The following is a 13,581-nucleotide window of genomic DNA, read 5'->3' on the forward strand; positions in this document are numbered from 1 at the left end:
GCATCCTTTAGCAACTGGTAGTTATGGAGGGCACTGTGTTATTCATGCCTAGACATCTTAGAATGTTTCTTTACACACCTAGTCTAGGATGCAGTATTGCCAAAGCCAGGCTAAAGGGACTAGATTCTCATGACTGTTCAATTCCCTTGATTTCTCCTTTTTCCCTTTTCTATTTATCTTTGAAGAAACCTTCTTTAGAAGAGAGGTGCTACTCTTTATGGACTAAAACTAGAGCCTACCTTGCAGCTTGTTCTGTGTATGCTTTCCTGATGATCTTTCCTTCTATCTATGCAGATGAGAAAGAAGCTAGTTTGGGTTCCTGCTATGTCCACACTTATATAATAACCTTAACATTCAAAGGACTATAACATAGCATGAATTTTTGAAATTCTCTTTAAAGGAGTTAAGAGCTTTGAAATGAAAACCAGAATTAAAGTCCCTTGTTTCCCTTCATCAGAACAATGAACCTTTAGCTCTGTGTTGAATTCCATTCTCCTTTGCCTCTAGACTCTGTATCATGAATAATATATTGTCTGAAGCAAATGGCACCTTTGCCATCCATATTCTGAAGATCCTCTGTCAAGACAAACCTTCAGGAAATGTGTGTTATTCTCCTATGAGCACCTCCTCTGCCCTAGCTATGGTCCTCTTGGGGGCAAAGGGAGACACTGCAGTCCAGATATCTCAGGTAAGTTCCCTGTCACAAACCACACTGCTGTCACATGCACAAGAGCTGCTGAGAAGGATCAGCAGGTGTTAAAATTTAAATGTTATAAATTGACATTGGTTGTGCTCTATTGACTCAACCTTCATTTTGTAACTCATGAATTTAACTTGACTTATTCCTTGCCCTGATCATAATTTCATGTTGCTCTTTGTCAAAAAGCCTCCTGGACTCTGGAAAATCCCTAGGCTCCTTGCCTCTAGAACCAGCCAATCAGGTTAAAGGTCAGAGAACATTGTTTATCTAGATAGCCTAAATGTTGCAAATGCAACTGTGTGTGGTTTTTCCCACACAAAAATTTGTCCTAAGAACTGCCTAGGATCCCACCTTGGCTCCTGTCCACTGCATTCATAATTGATCAGTCTTAGAACGTGTGTTCAATAAACAACCAAGGTCCAACCGAGATTGCTGTCCAAGTTGTTTGTGTAGCTAATCCTGAACCATAACATAGCAATATCCACACACTGTTTGATGGAGCCTGAGGCAAAGAGGAAGGAAGACTGAATCTCCTCCAGTAATATTACTTTAGAGGCAAAGAGTTTTCCCAAGTAATAACTTAAAGGAAACTCTCAATATTTCATCCAGACTCCACATAGAATAGTTTGCATGAATAATTTATGCTGGACCTGGTGGTGAAAGGGTTAAAAAATAAACTCCTAGAACCACGAGTGCAGGTCAGCCTGGTCATGAGCTCCGTGTTTCAGGAACTTGGCTGACCACAAGATAGATGGTTGATTACAAATAGGCTCTTTGAGAATAGCCTATACAAAATGTTTCCCATGACTGTTCCTTGGACCCTGTCACAAACTAAATAATGGGCTGGGACTTTCCACAGGTACTCTCCAATAACCCTCCTTCACTTCCCCTGTGTTGTGGTTTCTCTCCTGGGTTGTGGTTTTTTCCTTGTAGTTGTTGCCTTTAAATTTTCTCTGTCTCCAAAGCCCTGGGGTCAGACCCCCACGATCCCTGCATGGGTCATGGGTCTTGACCTCAGCATGCTGATCAAAATATACTTCTTGCTGATTGCATCAACTTCGGTGTCTTGGGAGTTATTGAGTGGCCTCAAATTCCTAAGGCTTGGGTGAGGTCCTCCCTTCGTGGGGACCTTACAGTGGCAGAGTCATTTAAATCCAACTATTAAGGAGTCTGAGATAGAAAGCTGCCAAGCCCTAGGCTAGCCTGTGCAACTTATGTTTATGTATAAATTTCTTTTTGTCTTTTATTGTTTTATTTTGTTTTAAAGTTGGAGAAAGGGAGTTGTGAGTATAGCTGAGTGGCAGCACTCTTGCCTAGCTTGGTTGAGAATGTGAGTCAGTCACAAGTACTGCAATGGCCAAAAAGGAGGTTGAAATTACTTAAAAAATGGGTTGCTGCAATCTATCTTGATTTTGGAGCAACAGATTTGTAATTCTTCACTGGGGAGGAAGGTCAATTTCTACTTTTAATTGTAATATCTACATGTCTTACATTAGAATCTCATTTACATGGCTGCCTGAGATACCTTGAAAAGTTCTTTTGCAACTAAAATGTTTCATCCCTTGCCTAAAAATGTTTCATTGTTTCCTCCACAGGCACTTCATTTAAACCCAAATGAAGACATCCATCAGGGCTTCCAGTTGCTTTTCCATAACCTGAATGAGCAAAACAAAAAGTACTGTCTTAGAATGGCCAACAGGCTCTTTGCAGATAGTACTTGTGAATTACTTCCAGTAAGTTGTACCAGTTGAAAGATAACATTTGTGTACCAAATGCTTTGTTGCTTAAGATCCAAGAGGAAGGACCCTAAAGGAATTGAGAAAAGTGGGGATTAAATACTAGCCACTGTGCAGGTACACATCAATAAACCTGCAGTTCAAAGCCTGGGACAGGAGAGGGTCATGAGTTGACTTCTGAGATAGCCTAGGCAACATGGTAAGATTCGCCAACTTAACCTTCATTAAAGACAGTAATTCTATAATGGTATCTCTAAACATTTCATATTTGTTCTCTTGTAGTTTTATTTATTTATATCTCATAACTCACACTTGCAATGGCCTACTGTCTGAGGATGTTTGCTGAACAAAGCAGGATCTATACTCACTTATTTTCATTTTATTAATATCATATTAACCAGAAGGTTGGTAAACTTTCTGATATTTTAGTTTTCAATGTCATCTCCCTGAATATTTTCTCTCCAAAGACTTTTAAGGAGTCCTGTCTTAAATTCTATCACTCGGAGATGGAGCAGCTCTCCTTTGCTGAAGCTCCAGAGGAGTCCAGGAAACACATAAACACATGGGTCTCCAAACAGACTGAAGGTCAGCAATTCAAGTTCCTTCATAGCCCACATTCTTTTTTTATACACCCGCCTGTCTTCTTCTTTTCCTCATCTTTCTTTAATTTCCCTTCTCCCCACCAGGGTCTACTCTCACCATTATTTCAGAATCAAATTGATGCAGACTATCTAGGCCACATGGTATAATTTAGAGCTCAATGAGTTCATGGAGGTTCTACTCACACACATACATTTTAAAACTAAAGATTGTGTATTTTGAGTAGGACAGAGGGGCTGATGTAAATGTCATAAGAACTCATGGGTCTAACTGTAAGTGTAACACTTTAGTTTTGAAGACATGGATGACCTGCAGTGTTCTAGGACATGTGACTCTATCATTCCTGAAACAGTGATTCATGGGTAGACCTTCTCTATAATCTAGCCCAGGGAATGCTTCTTACTAAAGTCCTTGATGTCTCAGCTCTCACCACCTTTACCTCTGCAGAGGACTCCTGATTCTGTTTCCACAGTACCTGTATCTATTCCCTTACTTACACTTGATGACACTAGACTTGATTTCCATTAATGACACTCTGTCAGAACTGCTCAGTTACATTAAACTAAGAGAGCCTCCAATTTGGGGTTGAACCTTATGTTTTGATGTCAGAAAACTGGTCTTTGAGATCCTTGAGTTCATTGTATTATTTGAACCTTTCAGATGTCACTGCATCACCTGGTATATCATATTTCTTCTAAAACACAGACAGTAGAGAATGAGAATTTTTCTTTAATTCATCGATTATTTGCCTATTTTATATTGGAATCTTATGAATTCCCTTTTGAGATCAGATGATGGCCAAAGCTATTTAGTTCCTGTGTCAGCTAAAAGTGGTAGGTGGAGTGATATGAACAAGCCAGATTCCATCACCAGCAAGTAGTGAAGACAAGCAGACAAAAGCAGTGCTGCATCTGTCTCAGACCTTCATATATGGCAGCACAAGAAGGATGATGTCCACCATGGAGGTGTTCCTCTACATTACTTACTCTTTCTGGGAAATGTGCTCATAGATCCATACAGAGACTTGCCTCCTAGCAGATTCTAGACTCAGTCAATTTAGGAACTAACATTAGCCACACCAGGGTGTTACCATAGTTCCCTCCCTACCCCTCTAACATTTTTTGCTTACTTTGTTCTTCATCTTGGAGTCTCTTTTTCTGCTTTTCCCAAACCTGATTTCCTTGAGACACTTACAAGTAAAGTTCTTCCAATATGTATAGCCTCAAGTCAAACATGGCTGCTAGTGACTTGTTTTGATTTATTATTTAATATGATTAACAAATTAAACAAACTTGAAAAAGTGGTTCTTTGATCTGCTCAGATGTCATATCAGTTTATGTTTTATATATACAAACATTATTATATATTATATATATTATATATTATTATATATTATATATTATTATATATTTATTATATATTTATTATATATTTATTATATATTTATTATATATTATATATTATATTATATATTATATATATTATATTATATATTATATATTATATATTATATATTATATATTATATATTATATATTATATATTATATATTATATATTAATTATATATTATTATATATTATATATTATTATATATTATATATTATATATTATATATTATTATATATTATATATTATATATTATATATTATATATTATATGTTATATGTTATATATTATATATTATATATTACATATTACATATTACATATTACATATTATATATCATATATCATATATCATATATCATATATCATATATCATATATCATATATCATATATCATATATCATATATCATATATTATATTTATATTATATATTATTATATTATACATTATACATTATACATTATACATTATACATTATACATTATACATTATACTATATATTATATATTATATATTATATATTATATATCATATATCATATATCATATATCATATATCATATATCATATATCATATATCATATATTATATTATATTATATATTATACATTATACATTATACATTATACATTATACATTATACATTATACATTATACATTATACATTATACATTATACTATATACTATATACTATATACTATATACTATATGTTATATGTTATATGTTATATGTTATATGTTATATGTTATATGTTATATGTTATATGTTATATGTTATATGTTATATGTTATATGTTATATGTTATATGTTATATGTTATATGTTATATTATATTATATATCATATATCATATATCATATATCATATATCATATATCATATATCATATATCATATATCATATATCATATATCATATATCATATATCATATATCATATATCATATATCATATATCATATATCATATATCATATATCATATATCATATATCATATATCATATATCATATATCATATATCTTATATGTTATATGTTATATGTCATATGTCATATGTCATATGTCATATGTCATATGTCATATGTCATATGTCATATGTCATATGTCATATGTCATATGTCATATGTCATATGTTATATGTTATATGTCATATGTTATATGTTATATGTTATATATTATATATTATATTATATATTATATTATATATTATATATTATATATCATATATCATATATCATATATCATATATCATATATCATATATCATATATCACATATCACATATCACATATCACATATCACATATCACATATCACATATCACATATCACATATCACATATCATCATATATTATATATTTATTATATATTATATTATATATTAATTATACATTATACATTATACATTATACATTATACATTATATATCATATATCATATATCATATATCATATATCATATATCACATATCACATATCACATATCACATATCACATATCACATATCACATATCACATATCACATATTACATCTTAGATATTATATATTATTATATATATATTGAATGAAGTCTCTGCTTCCTCCAAAGGCAAAATTCCAGATGTATTGTCAGAAGGCTCAGTTGACTCAAAGACCAGGCTGATTCTAGTCAATGCCATATATTTCCAAGGATCATGGTGTAAACGCTTTAACAAAGACAGCACCAAGAAAATGCCTTTTAAGATAAACAAGGTAAGGAGCAGAATCCTACACTTCTTGCCAGGGTGATGAAGAAATTGAATGGAAAATCTTAATCTCAAATGTATAACTCAGGGCTCCATAGAGTACACTGCATAACCTGTATAAGGTGCTAGCCAAGATCTTCATCCTGAAAAGAAGTCAGGAAAGCACAGAAAACCATTTGAGACTTGTAATCTGAAAGAAAGTTTAAACTTCATAAAAAGAAATTATAGGAACAAAAAGTATTTCCTGTCTTTGTAATTGTGCATTCTTTTAAGGGCTCATACAGCTTCTGATAATTTCTCATAATACCATAGTAGAAATTGATTTTTATTTAATTTCAAGAATGCCAGAACTGTGCTGCTATGGTAATGTAATACATATATGAAGCAGGAATAAGAGTAGAAGGGACAATACAAACATTTATACATACAGTAGAGTGTTTTTTACTAAAAGTGCTCATTTTAAATTAATAATCAATTTATCATTATTAAACATTATTTACAGCTTTTAAATATTGAACAGGAGTGGTTAAATATCAGTTCTAATTAGAGTATAATATGTATTTACATAGATATTAAAGTATTTTGCCCTATCACTGCACACTATAAAATATATTTTAATGCAGTCTTCAGCTTCATAAATGTTTAACTCCTCATTAAATATTTACTAGAAATGATTTCACAGATATCTTAAAGGAATGAGATTTTTGAAATTGAGAAATGTAATCTTTACTATGGATGGCAACTAACCAAGTTTTATATTTAATATACACTGTAATTTAAATGTCCTACTTCTTTATTTAAAATCTACCTCTGGACAATCATAACACCACGATTATCTCACAAAGAGAGACATAAAATTTTATCCAGATGGTCCCCAACTTGTAATCAGTTGACAATAATGTTCTGCATTTTGATGGATAATCACACTGCTACTGCATCACAAAGAAGCATAGGTATGTGTCCATACGGTTCCCATCTTGTAATAATTTAACTTGGGATTTCCCTTCACTCTGATGGTATGTCAGAATGTAGTTTTAACCTAAGCCTTTGAGTTTTTTTTAGCTTTCTTCATTGTTATGCTGGAAAGTTGTGACCCATTGTGAACCTTTGAGCATGTGTGCTCCAGTGTCCATGCTGTTTACTGAGAGGATACATTTCTCTGTAGTCCCATTCACAGCACTATGGAAATATTGCACTCTATGATAATTTTTGTTATTTGTAATTGATTATGGGGTCTCATTAAATGTGATTGCTGACCATATTAAATGGTCAAAATCCTACCTCTGATGTGTTAGTCACCTTTATATTAGTGTAGCTAAGTTTCTGAGAAAATCCACTTAAAAGGAGGAAATATTTATTATGGCTGGTGATTCAAGTAGTTTCAGCCTGGGTCAGTCAGCCCAGTCACTCCAGGTTGTGCTGGTACAGTATAGCCTGGTGGAAATGTATGCTGGAGGCTTGTTTACCTTACACCAGTCAGAAAACAAAAGAGAGAAATAGGAAGGGTCTGAAGTGTCAATCTCCTCCTTAGACACACCTGCTCACCAGTACTAACTTTGACCCACTAAACCTACCTTTTAAAGGTCTGGCCTGCTCCTAGTACTGCCACCATGTGGAAAAAAGGTTTAGAACAAAAACCTTTGTGGAACATTTTAAACTCAAGAAGAGCTTTAAATTTACTTCTTTGTTTGTTTTTTGTTTATTATTGGATATTTTATTTATATTTCAGATGTTATCCCCTTACCTCATTTTCCCATGCCCAGGAACCCCTATCCTATCCCCACTCCTCCTGCTTCTATGAAGATGTGCCCCCACCATCCTCCCCACCTCCACCTCCCCACCCTCAAATTCACCCACACTGGGCATCCAGCCTTCATGGGACAAAGGACTTCCTCTCCCACATATGCCAGACAAGGCCATCCTCCCCTACATATACAGCTGGGGTCATGGGTCCCTCCCTATGAGCTCCCAGGCAGCCCTTGTTGGTTGGTATTATTGCTCTCCCCATGGTGCCACAAACCCTTTCAGCTCCTTCAGTCTTCTCTCTAACTCCTCCATTGGGAACCCCATGATCAGATCAATGGTTAGCTGTGAGCATCTGCCTCTGAATATGTCAGACTCTGCAGACTTCTAAAGAGACAGCTATATCAGGCTCCTGTCAGCATGCACTTCCTGACAATCACATCAGCGTCTATTTTTGGTGACTGCACATGGAATGTATACCCAGGATGGTCCCTCCTTCAGTTTCTGTCCCACACTTTGTCACCATATTTTCTCCCTTGAGTATTTTGTTACTCCTTCTAAGAAGTACTGAAGCACCCACACTTTGGTCTTCCTTCTTCATGAGCTTCATGTGGTCTGAGTTGCATCTTGGGTATTGCGAGCTTCTGGGCTAATACCCAATTATCACCGAGTGAATACCATGAGTGTTATTTTGTGTTTAGGTTACTTCAATCAGGATGATATTTTCTAGTTCCACCCATTTACCTAAGAATTTCCCGAATGCATTGATTTCAACAGCTGAGTAATACTCCACTGTGTAAATGTATCACATTTTCTGTATCCATTCCTTTGTTGAAGGACATCTGGGTTCTTTCCAGCTTCGAGATATTATAAATAAGGCTGCTATGAACATAGTGGAGCATATGTCCTTGTTATATGTTGGAGCATCTTCTGGGTATATGCCCAGGAGTGGTATAGGTAGGTCCTCAGGTAATGCTACTTCCAATTTTCTGAGGAACCACCAGGCTGATTTCCACAGTAGTTGCACCAGCTTGCAATCCCACCAACAATGGAGGATATTTGATGGCATGTATCTCTTGCTGTATAGCATCATCTATAGTTCATCCTTGCCCTACTTATTGCTTTGGCAATATGAGACAAGCTACAACCAAAATGGAAAGCAGCAGTCTACATGGAGAAATTGTCTTCATGAATTGGCCTAGAAGCAAATCTGTTGGGAATATTCTTGATTAATGATAGATGGAGTATGTATCAGCACACTGTGGTGATGACAACTCAAGGAAGGTGGCCCTGAGTTGAGTAAAAATTAGGCTGAAAGCCTTGAAGAACAAGCCAATAAGTATCATTCTTCCATGGCTTTTTCCTGAGTTCCTGCTCTGACTTCACTAAATGACCAAATGTTACCCGAGAGTCCTAATATGAACCCTCCTTTCCAAGTCCTTTTGGTAGTAGTATTTTATCACAGCAGTAGAAATCCTAACAGAGACAGGCCTGTGTCTGCTTACACTCAACTATGTTAATGAATATAGGAAGAGACTGAAAGACTTTGTGGAAGTGTACACTGGAACATGAATATTGTTTTCATGCTGAGTGTAGAAAACACTGCTGGAATTAACTGCGGCTCATTTGGAAACCTTCTAACTTCTCTCAATTATATATTTGATGTCATGTATTTATCTGTTCAGAGTGAAACAAGGCCAGTGCAGATGATGTGGCAGAAAGACAAATTTGGCCTCGCCTATGTGAAGGAAATCCAGGCACAAGTGCTGGTGATGCCTTATGAGGGCATGGAGCTGAGTTTCATGGTCCTGCTCCCAGATGAGGGTGTGGACATTAGCAAGGTGAGCCAGGAGATTCTGTAGCATTCACCACTCCAAATGTCTTTGAGAATAATCCAGTATTGCTTTGAGTCCTTATTACACAGACCTTGGTGTCTTCACTCTGGTAACTCTGTTTGAGAGGATAGTACTCACAGACATAATTCCAAGCTATGTGCTGGCACAGAGCTTTGGGATAAAAGCTGTGCCCAAGACTGCCATCCTGGTCTATGTGCTCTTGTCACATGACCTGACTTCATCACTAGAATAAGTGAGGACTACTTAATAGGAGGAAATCAGGGCAACTCAGGCAAAAAGTTAGCACATTACTTGGAACAAAATCCTGCTCCATAAATATAACCCATATTATGATCTTTGTTAGTATTATGTTTTATTAACTGAGAACAGAAAACAGACTTACTATCCCATTTTAACCTAACAATGAGGAAGACAAAGGTTGAAAACTGAGGAGGGTAGAGTCAGGTAAGTCATTGTTACACATATGGGTTTTCTGTGTATCAGAAAACCCCATAGTCTGTGAGCCATTCTTTGAATTGTAGATAGTAGAATGTGCAGGACATAAGGGGCCTTTGTGAGCAAAAGAACTCCCTGGCTCTCAGCATCTAGCTTTCTAACTGTGGCATCACTTCAATAGGGTATGTGTTACTATTTCATCAACTCTTTTCTTTTCCAATACTTAATTTTTATTTAAGCAGCAATGATTTGCTATCTTTGAAAGTAAGTCTAGTTTTAGAAACCAAAAGCAATTAGAAATTAAACAATAATCACCTGGATAGGGACATTTGTCAGAAAAAAAAAAGATATCTCACAAGTGATTTAGGAGAGGACATCCAGGTCTTCCTACCCTGTACTGCTTGTCTGCCATTTTTACCATGGAAACCAGAAACAAGCTACCAGCACAGTGGGATGCCCACACAGTCTGGCCATTTGAAAAGGCAGTGCTGGCATATGATGACAGATGGTACTATCTATGATCAAGAATTACCTGTGTGACTCTGGGTAAGACCTCAACTTTGAATCTAAAAGTCTCTAATTCTGTTTTTTCAGGTAGAAAACAGTCTCACTTTTGAGAACTTAATAGCCTGGACCAAACCAGAGTTTATGAAGTACACTGAGGTTCATGTTTATCTTCCAAAATTTCAACTGCAAGAGCAGTATGATATGGAAACCATTTTCCAGCATTTGGGAATGGTGGATGTCTTCAATTCAAGCAAGGCTGACTTATCAGGAATGTCTACTGAGAAAGACCTGTGTCTGTCCAAGTGTCTTCACGAGTGTGTGGTAGAGGTCCATGAAAAAGGAACAGAGGCTGCAGCAGCTGTTGCTATGACAGTTATTCCTGCCTGTTTTCGTCCTTGTACCCCCAAAACTTTCTGTGCTGACCACCCCTTCCTTTTCTTCATCAAGCACAACAAAACCGACAGCATCCTGTTCTGTGGCAGGTTCTCGTCTCCTTAAAGACACATTTATTATGTGGGGAGAGTTCTCTCTTGGCAACTCCAGCACACCTATAGCGCTGTGAGGATGGGTAAGTGGGTGGATACCATATTCTAAAATGAGGAGAATTTCTTCTTTTCATCCTAATCTAGTGATGCCCACATTCAGCTGCCCCTACCCTGATGTGCCCTATGCCAGGTCAGAAGATCACAGAGTGTTATCATTTCCTTTATAGTTTAGGAGTTAAAGAAAATCCTTGAGATAGCCAACCCCCCCCAAGTCAATCCACTGACAAACCATGCCAACAATATACTATGTCTTTTCCTGTTATTATAACTCTTGCCATCACTTGTCTTAATCTGATTTTATCCTACTAAATGCTTCTGTGGGTGATGACTGCTACTGCCATTTCACTGGTATCTGCTCCTTATCCACATTTGAAATTCATTTTCCTTTCTGCCCACTACTCACCAGGTATGTGCCCAATATTGTGTAAGTTTGTGGACAGGTGCAGATAGTGTGATCCTCTATGCACTAGCCTTTTCTACCTGTTTTCAATTTATTTAGTTGTCATAAAAACTAGCTTGAACTACCATATATTCTCCATGCAGAAGAAATGCTTCTGTGAACTACTGTGTTTCTCTATAATTATAATAGTTAAATGCTCTGAAGTCCTTAAAAGCATTTCAAAATAAATTTTGCTTTCTCACAAAACAATGTGTACTTGAAACTTTATTTAAATCACTTACAGAGGTTTTTCTGTTAACTTTTTGTATCTTAGATTCCTTTATAACTCCACCTGTGTCTGTAAATATACCCATAATGTAGGTATAATAGCCCACACTATGCCAGATACAGGAGGCATAAGTATCTTCAATGTGTTAGAGTGTCATAATGGAGACATGGCTCAGAAGATTGGAGAACTCTCTGCTTTTCCAGAGGACCCTGGAAAACTGTTTACCACCCACATGGCTGCTTAACACTTCCTCTCACACAAGTTTCAGAGGTGCTGTTTTTGTCTTTAAGCTTAAACAGCTCCCAAATGTATATGGTCCATGTAATCTTACTCAGAATAACTTACACACAAACAAATTTAAAATAAAGAAATCTAAATGAAATCCCTCTGATGGTTCCTCAAAAAATTGGAAATAGTTCTACCTGAGGACCCAGCTATACGTTTCCTGGGCATATATATACCCAAATATGCTCTGACATATAACAAGGACACATGCTCCACTCTATTCATAGAAGATTTATTTATAATAGCCAGAGGCTAGAAACAACCCACATGTTCCTCAATAGAGGAATAGATACAGAAAATGTGATACATTTACATAATGGAGTACTACTCATCTATTAAAAACAATGACTCCATGAAATTTGCAGGAAAATAGAAGAAACTAGAAAATATATCCTGAGTGAGGTAACCCAGTCACAAAATAACACATATGGTATGTACTTACTTATAAGTGGATATTAGGCAAAAAGCTTGAAATACCCACAATACAACTCACAGACCATATGAAGCTTAAGGAGAAAGAAGACAACAATATGTATATATGTACCCTCTTGGTACTATGCCACACATTCAATCCCTTTTCAGCTCTCTAATTTTATTTTATTCTTCCCTCCCTCTACCTGTGTAACCACCAATCTTCTGTCTATGTCTGTATGGATGCTTCAGTCCTACTTAGAAGGGGGAGCAAAATAATCATGGGAGGTAAAGTCAGGTAGGGACCTGTGAGGAAGAAAACAGAGGGAGGGAAAATGGGGGCCGGATCAGGTGTGGGAAGATACAGGGGAGAAGTACAGAGGGTCAGGAAATTGAGCAGAGGTATGTACCATGGGGGATGGGAAACGGCAAAGTCACTAGAAAGTCCCAGATACCAGGGAAGCAAGAGGTTCCCAAGATCTAACTGGGATGACATTAGCCAAACTACTCAACAAATGGGAAAGAGAACCTTAGAGACTATATCCAGTGGTTAGGCATGGCCCCCAGACGAGGGACGTGGCCACCATGCATCTCAAAATATCAACCCCAAATTGCTCATATCTAAAGGAAATGCAAAGACAAAGAGTGGAGCAGAGACTGAAAGAAATGGCATCCAGAGACTGTCCCAACTAGGAAACCTTTTCATCTGCTGACATAAACACAGACATTATTGCTGATGCCAAGAAGCACTTGCTGACAGGAGGCTGTTTAGCTCTTCCCTGAGAGGCTCTGCAAGAGCCTGACTAATACAGATGTGGAAGCTTGTAGACGACCATTGGACTGAGAACAGGGACCCTAATGGAGGAATTAGAGCAAGGACTGAAGGAGTTGAAGGGCATTACAACCCCATAGGTAAAACAACAATACCTACCTGCCAGACCACACCCCCCCACCAGTGCTCCCAGTGACTAAACCACTAACCAAAGAGTA

The 13,581-nt window shown here is 36.4% G+C and overlaps 1 protein-coding gene across 1 annotated transcript; it reads left to right on the plus strand.

Annotated features, from left to right (window-relative positions):
• The first annotated feature begins 529 nt into the window (after positions 1–529).
• Positions 530–11,180, plus strand: LOC117714095 (serpin B9-like). The gene is made up of 6 exons (XM_034510722.1): positions 530–688; positions 2,296–2,433; positions 2,904–3,021; positions 6,006–6,148; positions 9,570–9,725; positions 10,770–11,180. The coding sequence occupies exons 1-6, from the start codon at positions 617–619 to the stop codon at positions 11,178–11,180; spliced, it is 1,038 nt and encodes a 345-aa protein (XP_034366613.1). The 5' UTR covers positions 530–616.
• Positions 11,181–13,581: the final 2,401 nt, after the last annotated feature.

The sequence above is a fragment of the Arvicanthis niloticus genome, chromosome 8, assembly GCF_011762505.2.
Source record: "Arvicanthis niloticus isolate mArvNil1 chromosome 8, mArvNil1.pat.X, whole genome shotgun sequence".
In the NCBI taxonomy this organism is placed as follows: domain Eukaryota; kingdom Metazoa; phylum Chordata; class Mammalia; order Rodentia; family Muridae; genus Arvicanthis; species Arvicanthis niloticus.